General features: G+C 32.3%; 2 protein-coding genes across 10 annotated transcripts in view; one reads left to right on the plus strand and one right to left on the minus strand.

Moving 5' to 3' along the window:
- Positions 1–6,667: 6,667 nt before the first annotated feature.
- The window catches only part of LOC117100290 (kinesin-like protein KIF1A), a 45,264-nt gene continuing 24,782 nt past the window's right edge, over positions 6,668–27,149 (minus strand). For 2 of the 7 annotated variants that reach the window (XM_033239956.1, XM_033239944.1), the window contains 15 exons: positions 26,700–26,796; positions 23,993–24,111; positions 23,233–23,295; positions 21,583–21,750; positions 21,196–21,350; positions 20,801–20,906; positions 20,332–20,446; positions 14,072–14,205; positions 13,787–13,848; positions 12,251–12,331; positions 10,240–10,385; positions 9,378–9,578; positions 8,514–8,779; positions 8,126–8,318; positions 6,668–7,766 (listed from right to left, as the gene is read on the minus strand). In XM_033239956.1, the coding sequence (XP_033095847.1) occupies positions 7,608–7,766; positions 8,126–8,318; positions 8,514–8,779; positions 9,378–9,578; positions 10,240–10,385; positions 12,251–12,331; positions 13,787–13,848; positions 14,072–14,205; positions 20,332–20,446; positions 20,801–20,906; positions 21,196–21,350; positions 21,583–21,750; positions 23,233–23,295; positions 23,993–24,111; positions 26,700–26,796 (2,065 nt within the window). In that variant the 3' untranslated portion in view covers positions 6,668–7,607. Of the gene's footprint in view, positions 7,767–8,125; positions 8,319–8,513; positions 8,780–9,377; positions 9,579–10,239; positions 10,386–12,250; positions 12,332–13,786; positions 13,849–14,071; positions 14,206–20,331; positions 20,447–20,800; positions 20,907–21,195; positions 21,351–21,582; positions 21,751–23,232; positions 23,296–23,992; positions 24,112–26,251; positions 26,343–26,699; positions 26,797–27,149 lie in introns of all 7 variants that reach the window. The other 5 variants (XM_033239950.1, XM_033239970.1, XM_033239963.1 and 2 more) reach the window with 5 other exon arrangements.
- On the plus strand, positions 14,827–20,100 carry LOC117100337 (carboxypeptidase N subunit 2-like). Of its 3 annotated transcripts, none has more exons than XM_033239996.1 (2): positions 14,827–15,150; positions 17,791–20,100. In XM_033239996.1, the coding sequence occupies exons 1-2, from the start codon at positions 15,058–15,060 to the stop codon at positions 19,654–19,656; spliced, it is 1,959 nt and encodes a 652-aa protein (XP_033095887.1). In that variant the 5' UTR covers positions 14,827–15,057; the 3' UTR covers positions 19,657–20,100. The 3 variants fall into 3 exon arrangements, with proteins under 3 accessions (XP_033095887.1, XP_033095902.1, XP_033095895.1); XM_033240011.1 differs by lacking the exon at positions 14,827–15,150 and adding an exon at positions 15,940–16,373; XM_033240004.1 differs by lacking the exon at positions 14,827–15,150 and adding an exon at positions 15,940–16,307.

The following is a 27,149-nucleotide window of genomic DNA, read 5'->3' on the forward strand; positions in this document are numbered from 1 at the left end:
TGAGGGAAAAAAAGCTGCGAGATACAATATCTGGATCTCGGTAGAGATTTTGATAAGGAACAGTCAGAAATAACCAGAGCTTTCGGACAACACTAGTCCTTCCTCAGTGGCGAGTGAGTGAAATGTAGAAAAAGCTACAAATAACTGACTAGGTGAGATGAGAATAAACATCGTGAACAAGGAGTGAAGAGGAAGGCCAACACATGTATTTTTATGCGATTGTAATCGGCCGATTTAAATCAAAGTTTTATGACCCACTCACGGATCGTGAGTCGTGAAATGCGTTTTAATTTAAGTCACTATATGAATAATATTACACTTTACTAAATTTATTAAAATGATTTTACTTAGCTTACTTTTAAAGAGTACTTAGATTTACATTGTTGAATGTGGGTTGCAAAAACATGTGCCTACGACTGTACGGTATGTCATTACACAACAAATCTTTAGCTCTGTTTTTTACTGTTGTTTACATTCACTCAGATATTCCGGTTTAATACTGTATGAAAAGGACTCAAAACAATTTTAGAGAATCTCCAGTCTGAAAATGTAGGCCTGAACAACAACACAACAACGGATACCGCAATTAAATCTAACACCATGAAGGCATACAGGCTTGTACTGTACGGTACACTCTCTATTTACCTTATGTATATTTTCTTACTTAAAGAAACATCATTCCAACATTCAATATTTCAGAAGGTGTTTTTGCGACGACGTGTCTACGACACAGTTCCGGTAGTTCACATACACGCTTGCTTCAACCGTAATTTGGATATTATGAGACAGGTGCACATTTTAATTACAGTGGAATTAAGAGGCATTTGAGTATATACAGTATGTATCCAATTTCACACAAAAAAAATAAATGCTTGCCTCCAGTGGCGTAACACTGAGGCGGGGCAGACTGGAGGTGAGAACTTGTGCTTGTCCTCCTTTGCCTTCTAAGTTATATAACACATATAGTCCCAACTCATATAGAAAGAACATTTAAGATAACTCGTTTTACCTAAAAGTGTATTGATGGTGAAAGAATGTTTGTAATAAACAAAACCATGATGAAAATGCTTATATTTAATTTCAAACACACGTGTGTGCCCTATATTATAAATAAGAAAAGCCCTATGTCGTATTGTTTTCTATATGGGGAGCGGGGTCGGGTGGGTATGATAAATTACTTACCGGAAAAATTATTACCTTTACCGCCCCCCCCCCCACCACCCAAGACCCCTGTTACGCGCCTGCCTGCCTTGAATCATGGAGTTATAAATAATTATAACTCCATTCTTGAATAAACACCTCGCTCGAATAAACTCGCTCATGAAGCCTCACCAACATTAAGTTAGAGATCAGCAAAAGGGCTTCCCTGTTGCTGACCACTATTGGACCATTCTAACAGTGATTTACGCTATTTAATCCTAGGTACCGATTTCAAATCGACTAAGGCTAGAAGATGTGCTGAGATCCGTTTGATCCTCCGTCTTAAATCTCATATTAAGGGTTTAAACAAAGACTTAGGCTTTATTAGCGAAACAGGGACTTAGGCATTATGGGCGAATATTCTTTATGAAATAGCATTTCTACGTTTTGCCTGAGATTTATCAATCTCCTCTATTTATGCATGTAACTGTTGTGCATTTTAGCTGCCTTATTTTTGGCTCTTTAGTATATTAACTATTTTCTGTAGGGGCCTACTTGATACTATTTATTCCATTTGCTTGTATTTATGCTCGTCTTTTTCTATAGTCTATAATGATTTTAGTAGCAATTATACTATGTATAGGATCGATTAATTCGACTTTTAACGGGGTTTTGCTCCGCCTCTAACTAGTCACCTTTATGCTTGCTATGTTTATGATGCCAATAGTTCTGCACATTTCATTAATGTTGAAGAAGTCCTGGGGACAGGACGAAATAATACGTTTTTCAATAAAATAATATATAATTTATGTTCTGTAACACGTCAAACTGTCATTTATTTTCGTACTTGACGCACATGTTATACTTATTTGGAACATACGTGCAGCTCATCATTATTTTGATGTCAACTCTACGCTTTCGTATGATACGAAACAAAATTGAATCTTTTAGCAACGTACTAGCTTCACAATACAATTTTGTGGTAAATAAGTGTGAAATTCGACATTTTCGCGGGAGATGTCCTTTGACATACCGTACTATAACTCTGAATTACAAAATGAATAAAATCTGAAATTTGTACAGGTGTTTTATTTTGTATATTTTCAGTTTTCGAAAAGGTATCAGACGAAAAGGTTGTTGGCTTAGTATTTTTCTCATTTATTTAATAAGTCATTAAAATTTTTTTTTTTTGGTAAATTTTGGGTAACACACAACATATTGTGTATGATGACACAATATGATGACACAACATATTGTGTCATCATACACATCATTTGATAGATAATTGTAATATTTTTCGCATGATACCAAATATATCCAAATTGTGCAAAATATGCCATTTTTTTTTCAAATTTGGTACTTAAATCCAACACTCAACGTGGCAACAGGCCATTCCATGTGAACCAAGAGTTGGTGATGAGGATTCACCTTGTTTTCAGCTTGTAACACACGATTTTTTGAGAACTTTCAATCTGATGGCCACCAGTCTAATAGTTATTCTATTCATTTATTCACTCCAGTATTTTTGAACAATATTAAAAATAAAACATAAACAAGCACTGGTCTGCAACATACTGTCTTTATTAATCCAAAACATAGCAACATAATCATCAACAGGGTATTAAATTGCGACGCAGAGCTAACTAACGCTACTCATCTACGAGGTCATAGATGTCAAGCACAGTACTAGACGAGAAAGTTAAAGGTATACTATTAAGGCATTTTCTATACTTTGGTGTGAGACGTCCAATCGAAACACATTGTGACTATAATGAGGAGCTAACATGAACATGGTCAGAAAAATATTTTTGTAGCATATGCTGATGTGTATACATTGGATAATGAGATTGTACACTACACTACACTACAATAGGCTATAGTTTTACAGCAGATTTTTTTACTTCGTTTTGTTATTTTTTACCCTGAAAATAATGTTTGAATTTTGATGATGTTCATCGTTTTGAAATTATATATAGACTGATACATTAAATATTATATATATTTATTATACTCTAGATGTAGGCCAGTGTTGTTTTTGTAGATTGATTCTCGTAAATTTCAGATAATAGCTATAATAATTATATATTTTCATAACAAATCATCAATTTTCATCAGTTTCTCAAGCTGAACCGATCATACACCATCACCAATTACCAGGTCAAAAGTTACACACTCTACAGATCTGTGTTATTCAGTTATGATCATCATATGGGAATACTCATCATATATCGTCAGTTTCACTCATCTAATTTTCACAGACATTAAAAGATGAAAAACCAATACAGTATTCATAACCTTTGAACTTGTAACAAAAGCTCAATCACACCCACTGTAAGATTCCTAAGATGTTACACTGAACAATAAAATATCTCATTAAATATTCATTTTTAAGTTTCGCACTCAGTCAATCGTCCAAAATAATTAGCACCCTTTAAAATGAACCATACACAATGATTATACTAGTCTGTTGATGATGTTAGGAATGCTTCATCCAGACATACAAACTTACATTTTGATTATACTTTTTCTAAAGCTAATGGCTTCTACAATGTCTAAATCGGCTAATTTAAGCACACATTGGTCTAAAAATACAAAATATACACTGTTTATATATAAACAATTTAAGTATTACATTGCACAAATGAATACATAACAAACAAAAATTAATAAAAATGTCCAATATATTAATTAGCATAGTTCAAAAAATTGGCGAAAGAATATATTATATTAGGAGTAAAAACATATTTTGCATTGTTTAAACAAAAATCTACTTAAAACAGAAATACATGTTCTATCTTGCATGAGATGAATATCACATTCCATCACTGAATATAATATTGGCTAAAACTTAATCTACTGTACTAAATGTCACACAAATACACAGTGGTGGGTTTAAAATTTAAAGAAATAAAATGACATTCAAAATTTATGTCTGAGGGTACCATTTCTGGCAATCCAGAGGATGCCATAATCATGTCTTCTTACCTCAGCAGGGGCGGATTTAGTGGGGGGGGGGGGGCCGGCCCGGCCCCGGCCCCCCTTTGGGGAGGGAAAAAAAAAAAAAAAGGAAAAAAAGAGAGGAAAGGAAAAAAATGATAGCCCAGAATGCCTCAAATGTTATGTTCGGGCGTCCAGAACACAAAAATTTCGCGGGGGCATGCCCCAGACCCCCTGCGACAGTGTTGTCTCAATCGTCCCAACTTTCGGCCCCCGCTTCCGGCCCCCCCTTTTGGACATTTCTGGATCCACCCATGCTCAGCCCCAACCATGGTGGGGCTTAGGTGGTATAGACCCTCCATTTTTGGAAGTCCTTCCGAGAGCCCCTTATATATCAAAATTCAGGACCCGCCATTGATACATACATTTGAATATAGATGAATTTAAATAATAAAAACACAGCTACCTGAGCTGTTCATTGCTAAATTTTAAAATCAGAAATGTAAGCCAAATTTTCAGCAAACATATTCTATTGAAAGCCTTAAAAACATCCATTGCACAATAAAGAGTAAAAATATTCACACAACTATCAAGAAAGCCCAACAACTATACCTGGTGGCTCCCACAGTCAATAACAATATAGCTAACATGCAGAAGATATGGCAAGCAAAGAGAAAAAAATGCTAAGTGATATATTATACACTAAAGCCTGGTTCTCACGTTAGCAGTATCTGGATACCGCTAACTGTTAGCAAGCGCTATCGGTTATTAAGTTGAGCGCGTTTTTATCATCAACCAATTACACGTACGCGTTTACAATTTCCAGTTTTCTGCAGTAAGGAACTTGTTTCTACGCAGGTATTTCATATTAAGTATAAACATAGTTTTGATTTTCAGTGTAATTTCAACTTCAGTCAGTCTGTATTAACAATAAACAACAAAAATAAACAAAAATATTAATATTTCATTTTTTTTTTATATAAAGCACAAGTATTCATATTTCAATTGTCACAATCATTTGTCACATAATCTATGACAAAATATAATTAACTAATTGCACCATTTAGATATTAAACTGAGAGATAAGCAACCGGTTACAACTGATTATAACTGGTTAGAAAAATAAGAACAGTGTTTATATGGTTTATCCACCATAGCCTCCTAAATGGTCAACTTAAGAGTACTGATAAGAATTTTCCCAATTCATACTTTGGAAAGTTCTATCTGCAAATTGACTCCTTAAAATTGGTCAAAACATACTTAAAAACAGGGTTATAAAAACATATTAACATTTTTTTTTTTCAAGTTTGGTGCCTGACTTTCAATCCATGGGTTCCAGGTTTAAATCATATAAACTTAATGTTCAGATTATCAAATTTTTTTCTGACAAAAAACATGTGACATGCCTAAATATGGTCATGTTTATATCACATCATGACTATATATAGACACATCATTACTATATATAGACACATCATGACTATATATGGACACATCATGTCTATATATGGACACATCATGACCATATATAGACACATCATGACTATATATGGACACATCATGACTATATATGGACATACAATGTTTATTCAAAGAAAATTTGATAGTATGGACAAAGCAATTAGTTTATTGATATTAATTCTATTCTGTAATTACTAGCTACACTCACCATCAGATGAAAATTAAATGTAATGACAGAAAATATACAAAACAAGGTGTAGACATTAAAGTACTATATATATCAGCAACCTTATATTTTTGTTGTTACTCTACTAGACAAATCTAACAGCATACAAGTCTGACAAAGCATTAAACAATTTTTCATATCACTATAGTTAATCTAAACATGTACGGTATATACTGATATTGATATATGCTTGCATTACTAATTAATGATCAGAAAATTACTATTGTTATACTGAAATCTGGACTAACATTAATTAAGTAATTAATTAATATTAAATCAAACGTCTTGAGAACATTTGGATTGTATGATCGACAATCCTAAATAATCAGAGCGATTTTATAAGAAAAGTTTTAAGGACGGGACTGAGGTTGTCTTTTTACATTACTACTACAGCGTACAAAAAGCTCCTGACAAAACACTGCACACAATACACACAATTAGTACACAAAACTATTGGTTAGTCAATGCACATGCCTCCGTGGTAGTCTTAGGGTAAATGGCCTACACTTGCTTATTTTCATGTGAATTGGACCAATCAGAAAAGGGTATGAATGCATTTGCCTAGCAACAGATGCTACATAGACCAATCGGAAGCTTGTGTGATTTTAGTTGCAACAGATAATATTTGGACCAATATCAGATGCTCATGTAAATGCTTTTGTATAGCAACAGATGCTGATTGGATCAATCAGAAGCAGAAGTGGCTTTACTGGCCTAGCAACATATGTACTGTACTTTCAACCAATCAGAAGCTGATTTAAATGCATTTGCCTAGCAACAGATGCTATTTGGACCAATCAGAATTTGGTTTGGATGCACTTGCCTTGCAACAGATGCACATTTATTACTACTTAAACTACTTAAACTATGAACTATATTTAACAAGAAAACTTTTTTTTTAAATTTCAGAGATGCCAAATAAAAAATAGTCAATATTTTAGCATTAATAGCCAATTAAATTTCTAATTGTTTAATGGTGAGACTTGTTATTTTATATTTTACCAGCATCTGTATTTTGGATATAGCTATCTCATTTACTGCTATATCTACTCTTCATCTAGAATAAGTTAAATACAAACAGTTAGAATCTTGACTCTAGTGTTACAATGTCAAATAGGAACAGCATTTCAGAATGAGGTGACAATACACAGTCATAAACATTACAACCCAGTTACAATAGTTTTCAGGAAGTAAGCAGCCCAACAGGCATGTATGCACACATTTAATTGACTTGCATGGAGTGTACAGATATCTTGTAAATGGGGCATATATGCTGATATTGAAATGTAAAACTACCTGCAGCATGTATTCTGCTATAGGGTCTACATGCTGCAAATGGGAATGTATACAGAGCAGAAAATTTGGCATGTACGCTGTAGTAGGGCATGTATTCTACCTGGTCATCAAGCTAAAATTTAGCATGTATCTCTATAAATTTGGCTTGTGTTTTAGGATATTTAAGTACATATCTGATGTAAGAGATGCTATAGCATGTGGCAGACTAGAGAATACTTGCACAGACATTTATAATTAATGTACATATGTTAATGGACTGGTTCTAACATACAAACAGGGACTCTATTAACCATTGTACACCAGAATATACTTAACCACCACCTATGTTATGTGGGAGGTTGTAAGTCTACCAACTGATGTAGAGATATCTTTTAATTGGACTAAGATTGGCTAATTCTTTTATACACTTCATAAAATATTTTGTAATTATATTTATAGCATCCTAATTATCATATTTAGTAGGTGATTTTGTTTGGTTGATATTTGCTGAACAATCAACATGAGGCCATTTAGAGGATAGGTATGTGAGAATGTTGGCTAATTCTATTCAAACAAGCATTTGAGGCGAACGTCTGGAAATCTTTGACCGGATTGAACCGGCTAGAAGTGGATTGAATGCATATAACCAATCAAAAACATCCTTGTCTCCTACTGTTTGAAGTAGAAATCCACGGAATTTAGTACAGACAGAAAACGTATTAGCAGTCTGAAAAGATATAGAAACAAAAAACACCTTCATTTCATGTTATAGCAGTTTAAAGCAATAATTATAATTTTTTAACAATGAGATTGCTATGTTTGTCTATATGATATTTTGTACCAAAATACAGTCATCATATGCAGCTGACTTGTACTGTGTTGTATTCTTTGTGCTTTGAGTGCTGCCTTCCTGAGCCATATGACAATAGCACATTTGTGTACTTTTGGTCATCCTTGATTGGCTAGCACCACTCTCTTTGTTTACCTTGTTCTTGTAATTTTAATGTATGTACTGTATCTTGTATGAATTTTAACCCAAAATGAATCTGATTCAAATCAAATTATATAAAAAAATAATAAGCTTACCCCAATCATTGCTCGTTGATCCTCGCTGTATTCTATTCTGGCAGTAGCTAAGTTAATTAAGCCCCGTTCAACGGGATCTTTCTCGCTGTTGAAGAAGAACACGTATGGGCGGCGGACTATTACGTATCGTGTCACCCATCCTTTGGTCTTCTCTTCTAGGAAGTTGAGGTAGCCTCGTCGGGAAATAATTGGGCTGAAAAATTAACAATAAATACAATTAAATAAATATACAAATAAAGTATATAAATAAATATATATAAAATAATAAGACAATAAATATAATAAAATAACAAACAAAATGGTAATTGTTATTATTGAGAACAGAAAACTGAATTTTTAACAAACAAAATATAAACAAATTAATTAATTAATTAATTAATAATTTCACCTTATTCTGACTTCTTCCACCTCAGGAATATAAAGGGATCTTCGTCTCCTACTTATTAGATCTTCTGGAACTTCCTGAGTCAGGATTCCAGGGAGGTCTGTTGGCACCGGTAAACGACGAGCAATCCTAGGAGAAAGGCTCTGTAAATCTGACTCGGAAACGCATTTCCGTAAAGTTTCTGTCTGCACAGTTGGGCATGGTCCAAAGTCACGTATACCTCCACCTTCCTCTGGGCTTTCTCCATCTGTACTTGGTGTTCCAGTCACCTGTTGAAGAAAGGATTTTTTGTCCAACAACTTGATCATAATTTTAAAAATTATTATTTTATTATAATAAAGCCATACACATGCTCTAAATCAAGTCCTGAAGAAACTGTAAACATGTAACTACCTAAGCCAGCCAATAAACAAAAGCTGCGCATACATTGCGCTGATGGTCATTGGCTGATGCAACTGTATGGAAAACACAACGCGACACGCACAATTGAATCTTTTTACTGAACCTGCTCAGTCTGCCATTAGTGAGCTTTGGATTTGTGTGACGACGCAACGCTAGAACGGAATCACACATGCGTGACCGTCCTACCTGGCGTCCTACGTTCTCTGCATATGTAGATTTGGCCAAATTGTGTTTCAGAATCTAGGTGGCCTTAATGTTCTCGCATGCGCAGATGATTTTTAGTGACGTCATTACGTTCTACGTCCTACCGTAGTCGTGTACTAGAAAGCTCCCTATTGACATTCAGAGGACGGCGTTGCATCATCAACTGAATATGGATTTTTTGGGGGCGGTCATACGACCACCTTACAATGCAGTGTGTGCCTGGCTTTAAGACGACAAGTATTTATGCAAATTAATGTTCACCTGTACATGTGGTAAGTCAGGCACCTGTGACTTCTCTTGAGTAAGAAGCTTCAAGCATTTGGTAAGCAAGTCTTGTTTTTCAGGTGAAAAGACGGCGTCCTCATCATCCTCTTCGTCCTCTGTGAGTGGCTCTCGTTCATATGTCTTTACATTCCCGCTTAGTTTGTCTTTCAAGGAGAGAGTGTGCCTTGCTTTTTCAACCTGAATTTCAATTTACAAGTAGAGTAGTAAAAAAACTGTAAATTTTCAAAAACAAAACAAACTAAAAACCTCTAAAATATACCACACCAGACCGCTGAGGTTTTTTAGGATGACATGCAGAGCATTTGAAAATATTTCTTAAATAATTTTTAAAAGTTTCATATTCTTTGTTTAGCTAATGTTTTTTTTTTTTTTTTCTGGGATGGACGTACTTATATAAACAGTTTCTTTCAAAAATTATTTATCATTCAATCACAGCCTAAGCTGAACTGTAGAAATAATTTTAGGCCCACATTACAAAAGAATTACAACACTACGGTAATTTACACAAGAAAAAAAAATATCATTACATTAAGAAAAACTTTAAAACAGCTAAACTGAAAAATATGTTGCATAAAAAATGGACTACCTGATTGCTCTACCGAAATATGTTGAATTGCTGTCATATAATAAGTAGCCATATTACAACAAAATTTTTTCCACCTATCCAATATAGTCATTGTAAATAATTAATTGATTAGTTGATAGACAAATATAGACACGGTACCCGTTGTTTGACACCACTTAATATCATGAAATCTAAATATACTTCTAAATTAGCCAATCCAACCAAAGTAATTGTGACTGCTATAATCATTATATGCTTAACCTCTGACCCTACCTCTTCAAGCCTTTTGATTTTCTCAAGTTCCCACTGGTGATCAAGAATAAGGGAATCGGCACGTGGTCGCCAGCCTTTCAAGTTCTCCTCGCCTCGCACGTATGTACCAGATGTGTCTATGACTTTGCGGAGTCTCCGTTGAGTACCTGATATAAACAAAAATGATGAACGATGGTATGAAAGGAAAACAAGAAAAAAATTGAAAATACCATTTATTCAAATTTCAAATCCAACAAAATCCAACAAACATCAACTGAATATTAATATAATTGAATGCAAATTTAAATTCAGAACAGAAACATTCACAGTTTTTAAAAGAAGTGAAAACAGATGGGTAACCATGGTAAGTATGCAGGCAGTGTCCGTCTTGATTACTATTTTTTTTTTACTGAAACATAAGTATTTGCTAGCTCTAGTCCTGTGTAATTACAATTACGGAAAATTAGCTATTGTTGTTCTCATACCATTTTGTTTTTAACTCATTCATGTGACATGCCTAAATATGGTCATGATGACATCACTTCATGACCATATATAGGCACATATATGGGCATACAAAAGGATTGCGACCCTTCCATAATCTCCCTTAAGCGCCAAAGTCTGTATAATGAGGCTTGAGCAGTGGGTGTGTGGTTGTGAGAAAAAATTATGATGAGTGGCCAAGCACCTTCACCACATTGCCACAGGCATTTGCAAAGGGCCAACGTAGCTTAACTAGTGAGGTAATATTAATATTTTTGGGCCAGGTGAGGTGTTTTATTTAATACATAACTGGTAACTGATATTCTATTCACAAGTTGCACACGAACTAACATACAAATGAATAGGAAAAAAAGAATGTGGAGTGAGGATAATGTATTGGAAACATTGAGGGCAATTTTTGACTTAATTTCATACTTTTTTTTCAAATTTTTCAGGATTATAATTTTAATGTTTCTGTATCTTAGCAGTGTGTGGAGAAACCTAAACACAATATTAGATGTATATTTGATCTAAGTAGAAGAAACACACTATAAGTACTAATATGGATGATCAAACATAAGAATATAAATAAATGACAGAAAATATCAGTAATTCAGTATACCTTTTCCATAAACAGAAAGATCAACTAATGATGATATAACTTAATATACAGAAATAAAATGAATCTAAACAGGCAGAATGTTCTCACTAAAACATACATAATGTTTTCAAATATATAATGAACAAATTAAAATACCCACACAACCTTTGGGAAGAAATACTTGTAACTTTTTTGAATGAAATTACCAAACAATTCAAAACTAAAGTTCAAATGCAAAAAACTGATCACTTTCACAGTGGTTCACCCAAATTAACAGGGGGAATAGTTATATTCGTGCAACATGTATTTAATATGCCCCAATGAATGAGCCAAATTAATAATAAATAATAAAAAACATACAAATCTCACTTTTTATTATTAAAAATGTTTTAATTATGGTTATAAAAATATGAAATTGGCCATCAAAAACTAACATCAGTTGGCTAAAATTATAAGCAGAAACAAACAGAACAAGTAACCAAATGAAGGAACCTTTTGAAAACAAAAAAATATCTTGAATAAAATTAACGAAAAATTAGAAATAAATGCGATAGAAATAATATGTGAGAATTTTCCATGCAAGTTTGGACACTCAATTTTGTGTAAGGCATTAGATTTATAAGTTGGTCCAATTTTCTGGATTACAATTAATATACAACCTATAATGGCGATTATTTTTACTAGTAATAAAACAACAATATATTTTTGATTAGAGTATCAAATATTTACTGTATATTTTTTAATTACAAAAAGATCTAGAAAAACTGTAAAATGTTACTATATGTTTATATAATTTTTTAAAATTATAATTTTTAATTTTTTTTTTTTTTTTAATGATTATGTGCTATTTGTTCTGCTAAATAATTTGTCTGATGTCATGACAGCAATTTTAAGTATTTTTTTTTACAGTTTGGCTCATTCCGGGGTATAATACAGCTATTTTCTTACCCATGGGAGAAGAGTACGCGGGGGAGATAGGGGAGGTTGACTCCAGAAGCTCCCGAAGATCATGGTGGCTAAAAGATTTGCCTGGGTGTTAGAGAAGAAATATTTGCAGATTTATTATACTTACTGGTTCTATGTTCAATATTGATAACAATTGATATGTTATCTAAATAGAGAAAAGTAAATAGCTGCTATATTTAATCAAAATTTCACAATACCAGCCCTCGAGTCAATGAAATAAATAAATCAATAAACAATAATATAAAATTTCTCAGTTAAGCAGGTAAGGATTCAACACTAAATATTTATTGTGGAGTGAGTTACACTAAAGGCATTTGGAGGGAAAATTTAATCTAGAGGCATGATGGGAAGGCAACAATTATGATGTGACATGGGATTAAATGCCTTACAAATAAAGTTGGTTAATGTGATTAGTGAATATGAAAATTGAATGAAATAAAAATAGCAACGGAAATAAACATAACATATAAACAAAACAAAGCGGTGCTGGCAAAAAGAAAAAGAATACTATAATAATAATAATTATAGTTTAAATAACAATAACAAATAATTATAATTCAATATTTTATTGCTCTAAAATCATATTTTTTTTGTTTTTAAGCATTAAACCGAAAATTAAATAGATTTAGTCATTTTACCTACAAAAGTGAGGAGTAATTAATTTATAAAATTGTGCAGTTAGGAAGTGTGAACCTTTTTAGCAATTTAAATATAAAACATACTAAATAATATTATGTACAGTAGAATGTCAAATATATCAGATACTGAGATATAAAATAAATAAATGAGAAAAAAAGATGAGTGTTGAATTGACCAAAAAAAAGAACTAGAGGAATGGGATAAAATATTTGACTTATACATTAGGGCATATTTTACATTATCCTTCATGAAATCTATTGATTAACTGAGGAACAGCGCCACCAACAAGTGAAGTGACCTCATTCTAGATCATTGGTATCCTAGATCATTGGCGGCGCTCTATTGTATAAAAAAAAACTTGTTATTGTGCAGATTTATAAAGCTGCAAATATCAAATTATAGAAAAAATTTGTAGAGATTTTAAATAGAACATAATTAACCATCTTATATTACAAAGCTGCTAACCCAGCAACTCACAGCTTGATGGTTTGTGGAACAGACTGAGTTACACCATGCACATATCAGTGGCAGACCCTGGGGTGGCACAAGGGAGGCTTGTACCCCTTTCTCCTGGCAACAGCCAAAAAACAAATAAATTCAGGGTGAAATCACTTGGATAAGAAATTAAAATGGCTAAAATTGTGATCGCTTACAGGTGAAATAGGCATCTGAAGCCCTAACATGAGAGGAACTCCAAAAGCACTTTGGATCTGCCATGAACATATATATGTATATTAGAACTCTTTTAATCTTTAATAAACCAATTAAAACAGTGCTACCACAATGGCAAATCAGATGAAACTATTCAAATATTAGTCCTATAAAGACTTGATTCCATTGCATGATCATATGGTGATATTTATAAACAAAAACACAAACCTGGACTCAATGCATCAGACGACCTCTTCAATGATAGCTCATACACACCACTGACCCGATTACTGAAAAAAAAAGTAATTTTGAAGCTTACATAAGAATATTAGAAAGGAATAAAAAATATTATCTAGTTGAACAAATATCTTACACCATTATTTGAAATGGCACCACCTACGATAATATAGTAAAAGTAGTGTTAAAAATGGGTCTGGTTTTCCTGTTATTCTACCAAATAAGCCTACTTAAATGTGTTGTATTTAGTAATCAAAGGTTGGCAAATATACATACCAGTCAGATGATTTGTAATAGCCACCCCCAAAGAAATTTCGAAAGGAACGTGTGGTTGTGATTTTAGCATCACGCTCATGGATCTGGAGGCAAAGATCTTTGGTAAAACAAGCTGACTGGCCACAATTTTCCAACTGAGAAAAAATAGATCCACAGTTACCAAGTAAAAGTAAGAAAACATTTTGGTTATAAAAACATTCTCGTTGTAAAAACAATGAACCAATGGAATTCACTTGATGCTTTGCAGAGATATGCACCGACAGGTTATATGTACAGACAGACTAGCAGGGGGTCAATCGCAGGCTCTAATAGCATTAAATTTAATAAAATTCAATAAATTGCAGGGATGCTGACGTATCCCTCATGGCAGAAAATTTGTTTCACGTAAGTGGGTTAAAATACTAAAAATGACCATTAAGTTTTAATTGGAAGAGAGACCAGGGGGTCAATCGCAGACTCTAGTAGCATTAAATTTAATAAAATTCAATAAATTGCAGGAGTGCTGACATGGCAGAAAATTATTTTCACTTAAGTGGGTTAAAATACTAAAAAAAGACCATTAAGTTTTTAATTGGAATACGGATTTAGTTCAGCCAGGCCCTGTCTCTTATACACATCTAGATGTGTATAAGAGACAGGCATATGCCCCTGTTGAAATCATAAATATAAAAATACATAATTCAAATATTTAATAGTTTAAAAATAGCTGAGAACATTTGGGTCATGATCCCTATGTTATGTCAGTTAGCATCTCCACCAATAACATTTCAAATTGCATTCTAAAAACTAAAGCAGACAGTCAAGGTTATATTTTGTATTATCATTTAATAGTGAAAGGTCAAAGTTGATATACAAAGCAGAAATATAGTGGGCCTATTGCCAATTTATGTGGAAACAATAGGAACAATTTTTAGATCTGTGCTCAGATTACAGATACAAGTCCAGGGATCACCTTATAGGAAAGCATTGTCTAACTGTGTGTCTATATGTTTTCTACAAGCAGAAATACACCACAGAGCAACAACTATTTACAAAAACAGCTTTGGAATTGGAAGGGCTCATATGAACAGCTGGAGAATGTAAGAGTATATTTCTTATTTATAATTAACAATATTGTATTATTAATATTTAACTGGATGAGTGGGGTTCACAGACTTTTTGTTATGATGATTAAAATCCGATTTTGTCTCCCTACCCACCTCATTCAATTTATTGTTTTTGTATTCTGTATAATGTAGCACCATGACCATTGTACTTTGTTGTTTTGGCAAATAAAGAATAAGAACAAGAAATTCTTGATTTTGTTACTATAATTTTAGGCCAGGACTGTTATTTAAAATATTTTATCAGAGTCAACCGGTAATAACCCGTGCTGAGTGGAATACAAATGAAACAATTAAATGTAGTTATTAGCTAATAAAGCAGGCATGATGTGCTTAGAACATGGAGTGAATACAGGATCTATATCCGACTTTGTGTATGAGGTGTGAATGCCTACATTTCCATTGTGGTACAAGTAATTTTACGCTAGAATTCTGTAAATTTTTAGCAAGGTTTTGCAAATATTTTCGATAAGATTTTACATATCTCATGTATTAAATTTGATTTTTTGATTGATATTTTTAGTACTGAATGGTAGTAGAAAAACATTCCTTTTGATTTGAGATATTGTATACATGTACCTGTATGATAATTTAGTGTGGAATCAATATGATAATGGCAGCGTGTTGAGTTGACAGCATATTTGAAACATAAACTTTGACGCTGTTGCCAGGTGTACATGGAGGGTCACTCTGTCACTCATTACTTGATCTTTCACAATCTCACTGAGATTAGCATACCTGTGGCTGAGATAAGGTAAGTATGAAAGCTGTATGGAGTCTGCAGAGTGGGCAACAGTGTGTAGTTTGTAGACTTTGGCCTTTCAACAACTATACTTATGAGTATATATTTTGTGTATCTTTATCCAAGAGCAAATATGGATATACCCAAGGTATGTGGACAGAAAATTGCTGACTGCGTACGTGCATTGCCAGAGAGCTGAAAATGCTATATTTGTTTTGTACGGTTGATTAAACATTATTATTCTAGTAAGTCAGACCATGGACCTATTATGGTCAGACAGACAGACATTCTGTATCAACATACTAAATGTATTGTACTTATTAAACAACTGTAGATGGTTTCAGAAAGAACAGTAAAGGTACTCAGAAGTTGCTATGCACACTTCCCTGTGGTGAGACTTTAGAATAGGATTTAATAACAGCAGGGCTATATAATGTGTCTTCAACAGGCCCACAAGGTATACATAATTTTTGACAGAGTAACTTGTAATTAAGATTGCTATTGCTTTGATGATTGAAACGATTAATAATTATAATAACAGATCAACTCTAACAGAGATCGTAAATCTAAATTTTTGTTGATAATTAGCTTTAACCCTCAGGGAATCAAAGTCAGATTGCTAAAAATTTCTGTCATAGGTCAGCCTGTCCTAGTTATTAAATTAATTTTATTCCCTATGTTAAAGTGGTATAACCTATCATGGGCAGAAACACTTTAAAACACAGATTGTTATTGAATGTCACTCGTAATTTTCATGCTGCTGGTAAGTAATATTTGTATAATTATTGTGAATGTTTCTTAATGATGATTTGCAATGAGTTTGAACTGACCTAAGTGGTTGGCTGAGAGGTATTGTTCCTGTTTCTTGTGTCCCTTTATATAGTTAAGGCCAATAAAAAAATGATCAGTTTATCACCCTCGCGCGCATGCCTTTATGGTACAGAAAAAAAAAAATTTTAGAAAAAATTAAATTTTATTTATTTATTTTTTTCATTTATTTTATTAAATAGTTAGTAGATATTGTTTGCACTATCTAAATCATGTTTTACTTTGAATATCAATGCACCAGCAACCAAACCAAGGGTTATATTTGGCTTTAGCAAAATAAAAAAAAAAAAAAAAAAGCCTCCCTCCCTCATCACTTTTCCTGCCCAGATAGGGTGATAAACTAATAATATTTTTTATAGGGCCTAAGGCGGGTGGCGCAGCACTGCGGCTGCCGTGGATCTCCTAGGGCCCAGCCCAAATTTCCGATTTCTAATTATAATGAGGATAAATAGGCCTAAAGTATTATTATTTAAAAACTTATTTAAAAAAATTAGAAGACTAAAGTTCAGTCTTCTTTGGAAAATTCAATAACAAATTTGCTATTATCAAAAGTGAATTCATACAGCAAGCTGAATTATTAGTCTGGCATTTCAATTATTCAAAAACCTCAAAAAAAAAAATGATATATTTGGCATCCTTCCTTTGGATCAAAGCATACTCCATTACAATGTTTAAAATTTTCAATTAAATTGTATAAAAATACAACATTAAAAACTAGTAAGAGTCTGGACTAAACTGACATAAAAATTGTTAATCTAAATCTTAATCTAAAGATGCTACTTGCCAGTGCAATTACAAATACTTGCTGTGGGTTTTGAGGTGGAATTTGGGGTGGGTGCTATATAAATAACTCAAGAATAAATGAATGAAAAAAATAATCCAGTCTAAATCATTCTTATTTTCTCTAATCATAATAACAATTAGCTTATAGCACACTAAAGGTTAGTTTGCTCTAATTATTATAACAATTAGTTAGTAGCTCCATAGTTAATAGTATCATATTACATTATTATTTTCTTACAATTTTATTTCTTGTTATGTTTTAGGAAATCAAGATGTACATTGTATTTGCTGCTATTATACTTGTTGTCAAGCAAGCATCTGCAAATTGCAATCAAGAAGGAAAAACTTGTGAATGGAATTTTTTGATGCATCAATGTAGATGTCATAATCTGGACCTCACCTGTATTCCACCAATCATCTTAGAATGTAAAAATCTTATCTCACTTCACCTTAGTAGCAACAACATTACAAGCATTAATGCTAAAGATTTGTATCCATATGCTTCACTGAAAGAGCTGTTTCTGGCAAACAACAAGATAACATCAATTGCTCTGGGATCGTTTCAGTATATGACACAACTGGAGGGATTGTATCTTGATGGTAACATGTTGCCATCACTTCAGAATGAAGTTTTCAATGGATTAACAGGTCTGACACAACTGGATCTTAGCTTTAACAAAATTAAGTTGATTGAAAGTAATGTATTCCGTGTTCTTGAAACATTAGTAAGTCTGGATCTTTCTGGGAATCAACTTTCAGAATTGCCAAGCAATATTTTTTTAAGTTTGTCTGACCTAATCAGATTAGATCTTTCAAGTAACATTTTCACACAAATACCAGCTGTATTTGATGATCTCAAGCAGCTTCAAATGCTAAATCTTGAATCTAACAATATAAGCACTATTAAAAATAGAACATTTGCTAATCTGGAAAATCTCCAGAATTTATACCTTGGCAAAAACAACATAGAAAATCTCCAACCGGAAATATTATTGTCAGACACTAGTGGAATGGAGTCTTCAGGTCTTCACTCATTGACTGAGTTAGATATTTATGACAATAATTTGAAAGAAATCACAAAAGACTTCATGCAACACCTTCCTGGCATCGAATCTTTGAATCTTGCAGGAAACCAGATCAATTTCATTGAAGCTGCATCCTTTGGTGGTATGGATAATTTACATTCCTTAAAGTTGCGCCAAAATCAACTGCAATATTTAAATGCTGACATTTTTAAAGATGAAGATTCAATTTTAGATGAAACTTGTGCAAATAAAAAAATATTAAGGTATTTGCAAGACCTGAATCTTGCAGAAAATAAACTTAATTCTGCACCTTCAGCAGATTTCTTTAGCATGGTGCCCTCTTTACTATATCTAGAAATGCAAGGAAATCCCTTTCGGTGTGATTGTGACATCCTGCAAATGGTAAACTGGTTCAACAATAGTAAGCATGTTCGATCCACCAAATATGATTTGGGAAAATGTGCCATGCCATCAAATTTAGAAGGAATTGAAACTGCCACTTTGAACTCCTCAAGCATGACCACTCCATGCAAGAACACATCCATAAAAAACAGACAGACCTTAATATCAGCAAGTCCTGGTGATGAAGTTATCCTCAACTGCAGCACAAGTGGCTTTCCTAGGCCAATCGTCTGCTGGGAGGTTCCAAAAAATCTCAACAGTGCCAGCCTAGCCATTACCCAAGAACATGTAGTGATTCACAGTGTTTCTGCTCAACAAGAAGGCAGTTATGTCTGCTATGCAGACAACATTTTTAATAATGTAAGTGTTACTTACAAGGTGGAAGTGATTGATAAATCAGAGAGTCAAGTAACCAGTGTAACTTTGACTAATAATGGGCCAATTGATTCTAAAAACAAAACATCATCCTATGATGGCAAAGTAAATGCATTGAAGACATTTACCATAACTGCAACAATTTTGCTCTTTGCAACAGCATGCGTCATTATCTACATGGTTCGTTTCCATGGAAAGCGAGCATTATCATGCAGAAACCTTTGTACAGAGCAAGACATCAGGAACCAAAGAATTGCAAGAGACCAAAGACGTGTCTATACAACATTAGTTGAGGAAAGAGATGAAAACATAAATCTTGAACTTTAAAGTCTGCATCTGCAGTATTGATTGAATGTACAGCTGACAAATCTACCTTGTACATGCATGGTTTATTTTTTGATTGATTACACAGCTGAAAAACCCACCTTGTAGTTAAATGGGATATTTTTAGATTTTAAGCAGGAAAATCCAATTAACTCTATGTAATATGCAGCTGGTTAATTTAATATAAAAAAAACTATATATCTATATCACTATTTAGCGATTGTACTGATTACTGACTTTAATATAATAAAAAGTGCTTAAAAACAAAAAATAAAAAAAAAGAAACTTAAAAAAAAATGTTATGAAAATAAGTTTTAAAATGTTAAATGATATATTAAGTAACATTAAAAATTAAATTCCTTAGTGTTAACATCAACAGTTCGCAGTAGATTGTAGCATGGCTCAGAAGTTGCGCCAAACAAAAATGTAAATGAAATATTATTTTGAGTCTATTAGTTGTACTGGATCTGGATCATTACTCCTCAATGCCATTAAAAGGATCCAAGCGTACCCTTATTAGGGGGGTAGTCAAGGACTTCCCTCACATTTCAAGAAAAAGTGTCCATAGGGTTTTCCCAAAAAAGCTGTTCTACTATATTTTCTTTAGAATTGAAAGTGTATATACTAAAAAAACACACAGCTGCAATATTTATTAGTAACACAAGTTCATGGCCTTACCTCCATGTAGGCTGATAATGTTAGATAAACATGTTCTCTGTAGGGGGTAACACGATTCAATAAAATTGAATTATGCAAGGAACTATCCCACGCTGCCTCAAACCGGAAGAATATCCTGTAAAGGAAGATAAAGACCAACAAATTTGAAATAGTGATACTTTATAATTAATAATTTATAGCATTTCTATACATTACCACTTTTTAATCTCTATGGACATATTCATACAGTATATATATATATTTTTAATAATTACCATAGTGTTGAAAAGCTTTAGATTACTAAAAGTTATATAGTAAAATAGTAGTAGTAGAAGAATATAGTTATATAAGTTATATGAATATCAGCATATGAGTTCCCTAATGCTATGTCAAAGGTTGCTTTAATCACTTTAATAAATATCATCACCAAAAATCGACCACCATCCTAATGGCCATTATTATCATGTGAAAGGATTGATCCCTTTCTTACCTGTCATCATTTGGATATTGTATATAACCAGATGGAAGAAGGTTGAGAGACAAAACAGACAGCTCATAATCTGGCTCGTTTACTTCAAGTTTTGTGCGAATGCGTCCTTAATGATAAAATGAAAAAAATTACGTATAAGTATTTGAGCTACACGTTCCAGTTCTCAATTTTTTAGTCTGTTCCGTACTCAACAAATATAACATTTTTATTTTCATTTGCTACCTGTGGTTATGCCTATCGCCAGGAAGACAAGATAGTAGTAAGAACTTGCAAATAATTTGCAGAAGATTGATTATTTTCTGGTTCCATCGAATACTGACACCATGTGGGCTATCAGACAGAATAGAAAATGTTTCCGATATCAAATGTTGGTTACTGAAGTAGAAGAAACTTACCGACAACCAACTCTTTGACATCTTTCCACTCTAGTTGTTTAGCAGGTTCATGAACAATTGTGATGGCGAGTCTTCGCTGGATGCCTTGATGAAGCATAAAGCAACCGCTTCCAGGTGGAGACTTATTGGGATGATCAACCACACATGGAATATACCTGGAAAAGTAATGATGATAGTAATAGAAAAAAAAATAGCAAAGTAAACAATAATAAATGACAATGTTAATGATCATGATGATGATAAATAATTATTTACATGTTGAGAATCACAACAATAACACAATAATAATATAATAATAATAATAATAATAATAATAATAATAATAATATTAAATATTCAACAATATTAATAATAATATTAAATATTCAACAAAGGTTAACCACTTACTCGCCAGACGGTGCTAGTTCACATATTTCGACCCACAAAAGAATATCATGTTTGGAGTGCAGATGACTTGTGCTGCATGGCAGTGACACACATGGTCCCTGTTTAGGAGAGGGCACAGGGCGGGCCAATGGAAGAGATGAAGGGAAGCTTCGTTTCGCTGGCCGTAACCTACAAAATGAAAGTCGTTTTTATGTCAACACTGCTGAATTAAAATAAATCATTAATGTCTAAAGCATGGAAGAATACAGTATGTTATTTCTCCATGCTTCTAGTGAGAAATCATAGGATAAATGATCCAAATGAAATAATGACCCAATAAAAAAAAAGAAAATTAAAATTGCAGATTCTAAAGTGTTCTATTTTAGATAAAGATGTCTGCCAGAATATTTATAAGTGCTATTAACTTTGCTGGATATAAATGAATACTTGTAAAATTCAACAGCAGCATGCACTAATATGCATGGCTTGGCTGCCAACAATAATGAAAAGTCTCCATTATCCTCATCATCATAATTGCAATTTGCCACTACCATCCCACCACCATCGCCATCATCAACATCATTCAATCTTTGTCATTAGAAGGGTGTTCAATTTAAATGGCTGAAGCAAAATTTTTTTTAGAATGTTTGTGTATTAAATAAAAAAATTGACTTTAATTTATGATGAGACTCATTCCATTACATACACCAACACAAGCAAAGCCAACTTCCATGTCGCCTAAAATAAATTTGTGGGATAAGGTTCTGCGCTAATTTTTTTTAACCAAAAAAAGAAAAAGAATTCTTTGTAAGGTCCTGTATAGTACAGTCATTATTTATTTTTTCATGTTAAAAAAAACAAACAAATTAATACATTGTTCTAATGTGTTTATTATAATAGTAAGCAAAAATGCAAAGTAAGTGATTGTTTATTCTATTAGCCTCACAGTCTAATCTAAATCAATAGTTAGATAAATATATATATATATACATACAGCACTCACATACAGTTAAATAATATTTTTTATATAATTTGTTAGACTACACATTACTGATATACTTTGTGTAATATACTGTTATAGTGTAAAGTATTACTCTATAATAAATTTATCAGCATATAACATATAATAAAAATATAGTTGATAGGTGTTATATTATGAAATTATATTATATAAGAATCAATTATGTATCAATAAACCACCCTTTAAACCAAAAGAAAGAAGGGTCTATCAAGAACTCATGGAATTTTATTGTTACCAATAAAAATACATTTGAAGTGTGGAAGAAGTGAGGTCAGGTACTGGGACAAAGGGTCAACCAATGTGATGGTGGCAAGCGGCAACACTGAGAGTTGGTAGGGGTTCCATATTTGGGAGACGATTCGGTTCAGGATAGATCAGAATGAACAGGATTTTGTCATATTTTATATTTTTTGCAAATGGCAAAAAAATAATAATGTAATGCGTTAAATACTTCTATTTTTATTGCTGAAAACAATAATGGCACAAGGAAATATTTAGTTATATATTATTAAAATAAACTAATAAAATGATAATTATAAAAAAACATAATAAAATGTAACATGAAATTCATGCAAACATTATCATTGCAGAAGCCAAACGTTAGTCATGTTACAAACATTATTAGCTGTTCTATTTTAGCTTTGTCTTACAGCGATCGAGACGAGATTCTTGGAGGGAGCACAGGTATTGCCCGAATTGTGGCATTGCCCAAGCTGAAAACATAAAACATGATCACATTTCTACAACACTCTAAAACATTTAATATCTCTCAAAGTTTTACATGGATTTGGTTTCACAAAACCCAAACCTGGTTACAATTTGTGTACTATTTGAAATTCTGTTCATGTGAAAAGGATGTACTGTATGTCTCATAAAAGGTTAAAGGTTATTCATTTAAAATGCTGTCCACACTATCACATTTTCTGTGAAAAAAATGGGATTTGCTCATAGAGTATATGGGACAGATGATATCATATCACACCCATATACTGTATGGACATGATGATATTCATTTCACATCCATATGCAGGCATGATTATGTCATATCACACCTAGAGCTAGCTGGGTTGTCATGTCACACCCATGTATGTGCAAATCAACAAATCAGCTGAATTTAAAAAGGACTATCATTTTAGTTTAACATATCTTATGAATATTATGTAAATATTTCTGGGCAAAATTATGTATAATATATTCACTTTATGGAAAATTTCAAATAAATGTAAAACCTATGTTGAAGAGGTACACACAGAAAAAAGATTTTTAAAAACACAATTATGAATAAAATATTAAACATTAAAAATTGCTGAATGCATGCAGAGGTTACTTTGACAATTACATACAACATAGATGTCTAAACCAAAATATTTTTAAAAATAAAAATCTGATATAAGTGATATGACCTCTCACCTTGTGACCTCTTGACTTTGGCTGTGCAGTGGATGGGCTTGATAGTGGCCAAATACCTCAAACATGATTGGCTGTGTGCGTACGTAGTCAACAAATGCTTTGGTAACTGTCACTTGGATCTACAATGGATGAAGTCACATGATGATATATGATAATAATAATAATACATTAAAATGTAATTTTAATTAACATCAGACGAGCACAGGCACTAGATCTACTTTTGTAAAGGTTGAGTAATACGACTGAATAGTTCCTACTGTTTCATTCTCTAGTCTGGTTTGCTTTATTGGGCCCAACCGAGTTCAACAAGCTGAAGTCGAAATATAATAATAATAAATAAAATTTGTAAGCGCTCATATCCATTTCAAGGAATACTCAAGGCGCTTGAGGAAGGTTATAATGGAAAATAAAAATTGGAAAACATAATCAATTATTAAACTAAATGCTAAATACCATAATGACCTCCGTGATTCTGAATCAAGAACAATTTTGTAAAAGTATTACTAAGTGCTCTCTTCTATGCGAGACACTACTTAACATGTTCTAAGTTCTAGTCTTAGGTTTAAATCATAAGGGACAAAATACAATTTTCTAAAAAGAAATACAATATTAATTTAGAATATTAATTGTTCGTTCTTACTGATATTATTTTGCAAGACTTTATTATTCTATTACTATCATCAAAACTCTATCACAATATTTCATTGTAATAAAAATAGATCAGTTTAAAAAAAAAATCTGAATAACCTTATACTTTACTCATAATAATATATCACAAATAATGCCCATTAGTAAAATTAACACATACATTTCTTGCTCTATATATGTCAAATCTATCTATACAAATAATATAATTAAAATAAATATAAATGTGTGTTGATTTGATATAATGCTAATTGCATGAATGATTATTGTGACAACATGAACACAAGACAAGAACACATGCATGCCTACAATCTTACATGTGATGCAAGAACTCAAATCTACCACTTATTCAATTAGTTAAATTATTTAAAAAAATCATAATGATGCTTAACATGGGCAGAAAGGCGATGAGTGGTAAAGCTAGGTGAACTGCCAGGCTTAGCTTTGAGTGGGTATTGAGAGGCAGTGAAGCATGCAATACATTTAAGAGGCCTCTAATATAGCCCTCTACATTGCAGGCATAATGTGCATTAAAATTTGATGGTATATTTCCACTATTAAAAAACCCACATTTATATAAATATTCTGAATAAATATTGGACTATAATTTAAAATAGTTTAATACAATTTTTATTCTCCCCTAAGAAGAAATCAAATTTTGAATGAAATTAATGGGAAAAAAAGTTAAATAAAAAAATTATTTAAGCTGAAATAAACGCAAAATAATAATCAGGTCATTTTTATTTCAAATTTATTCATATTTTGGCAAAACGTACAAACACAAAACATTTCATATTATTGTGTATCATGGAGTGGAAAAAGAAGTTATAAAAGAAATGATAAAAATAATGTAGATATCAATAAATTATGTTTGAAAAACATGAAAATAAAGTAGTAAAAAAAGTAACAATTGTAAAATACAAATAATAAAAATAACAAGATGATGTTGATGAAAACCAATAAAAACTGTGTTTAATATCTATATTTATTTAAAAACAAAAAAGTAATCTTAAACAAAAGAGAAAAATTTCTTCAAAAATAATAACAATAGTATGCCTAATCATAAATAATTCAAAATAAACAAGATGGTGCAAATTGAAAATATAAAAAAAAATAAACAAAAATAAGTTGTAAGTAAATGTGGCAAAGACAAGCCAAACCATTCACTCGTCTTAAATCGTGTTTCAAAGAAAATGGCCAAAACATGCTGGAATGTCAACTTTTTAAAAATCTATTTTATTGCACTAAACTAACCTTTATATATCTATACATCATGCTATGCTGTTATTTGTCCCATTTTCAATGTTGAAACAACACTTTTTAAGGATTTGATAATAGTTTCTGCATGAGAAATGTCTGAAATCATAAACTTTGAAGACTAGATTTTTCATATATTGTTCTGTAAACAGCTGTATGTTTAAACGCTTGTAACTTCATAAGGAAATGTCGGATTTGAATAATATTTTTTTATGTTTTTGTAGCTCTTAATTTACTCTTTAACCCTGTATTAATAACTCAAAATCGATTATTGCGACGAGAGACTGGTTTAGCTTGTCTTTGCCACAATTACGGAAAATAATAAAGAAATAAAATTTCAAATCCATGCTCACTTACATCCTGCACGAAGTAAAATCCCAGGGGTGGCCCAGAATTCCCAGTATTGCGCACAGGTTCGGTGACGAATGCTTCATGCCCGTGTAAAAGACTGAAAAGAATCAAAAAGAATAGTGCCCCGCAGTCAAAAATAAAAGCAAAACAGAAAAATCTACCACACAGCAGCCAAAAAAGCAATGAAAAAGGCTCTCAAAATTGCTTCTTGATATACTTCAAAATCAGTACTTTTATACTGCCAATTTAACATTAATAAGAACATTTTGTACATTCTTTTAAGATTTCAACAAATCAAATTTTGTTAATCTTATATTTTGGGGAATATTTTGACATGTTTTGAGTGCCTTTGTGATAAAATAAACCAAAACCATACCCAACAGAAAAGAAAAGAACCATACACCAGAGTGCTCTAATATGAATATATCACTACAGTAGGTCAACCTTCACTTACGTCTTGGTTATGGTAGAAAGCCAAAATAGGCCTTCCACCAGAACGACGATTCTTTACTGGGTCCGTAGAAAAACAACCATCTTTCTGAGGCAATAGGCTGTAAGAATATCTTAATTTAGACATGACACAAAACAACAGACTAATTCTGATGGTAAAAGGCAATTTTAATGCCAATAATTACATACTTCTATATTGATTAAAATATCATATATTTAATCAATGATAAAAACATGATTTTACATTTGTTTTATTTGTATCAATCACTAATAAGAACTAATAACATTGTTCTTAAACTGTGTCATATTGTACAGTAATATCATGGAATTTCCCTACTTTTGGAATTTTCTGTTGTTAAATTTAGTCCAAAATACCACTAACGAAATTGAATTTTTTAAAATGAAAATTAAAATTCATGGTACTACAAAACAATTATCCAATTATTTAATCAAA

The sequence above is a fragment of the Anneissia japonica genome, unplaced genomic scaffold (assembly GCF_011630105.1).
Source record: "Anneissia japonica isolate Jap-2015-1 unplaced genomic scaffold, ASM1163010v1 scaffold4446_len648930_cov198, whole genome shotgun sequence".
NCBI lineage: Eukaryota > Metazoa > Echinodermata > Crinoidea > Comatulida > Comatulidae > Anneissia > Anneissia japonica.

What these genes read in the sequence shown, in the direction of transcription:
- LOC117100337 (XM_033239996.1), top strand. Translation starts at nt 15,058, where the DNA reads ATGTTTTCTACAAGCAGAAATACACCACAGAGCAACAACTATTTACAA. An exon ending in CATATGAACAGCTGGAGAAT is followed by an intron (nt 15,151 to 17,790) that starts GTAAGAGTATAT and finishes GTTATGTTTTAG; the next exon opens with GAAATCAAGATGTACATTGT.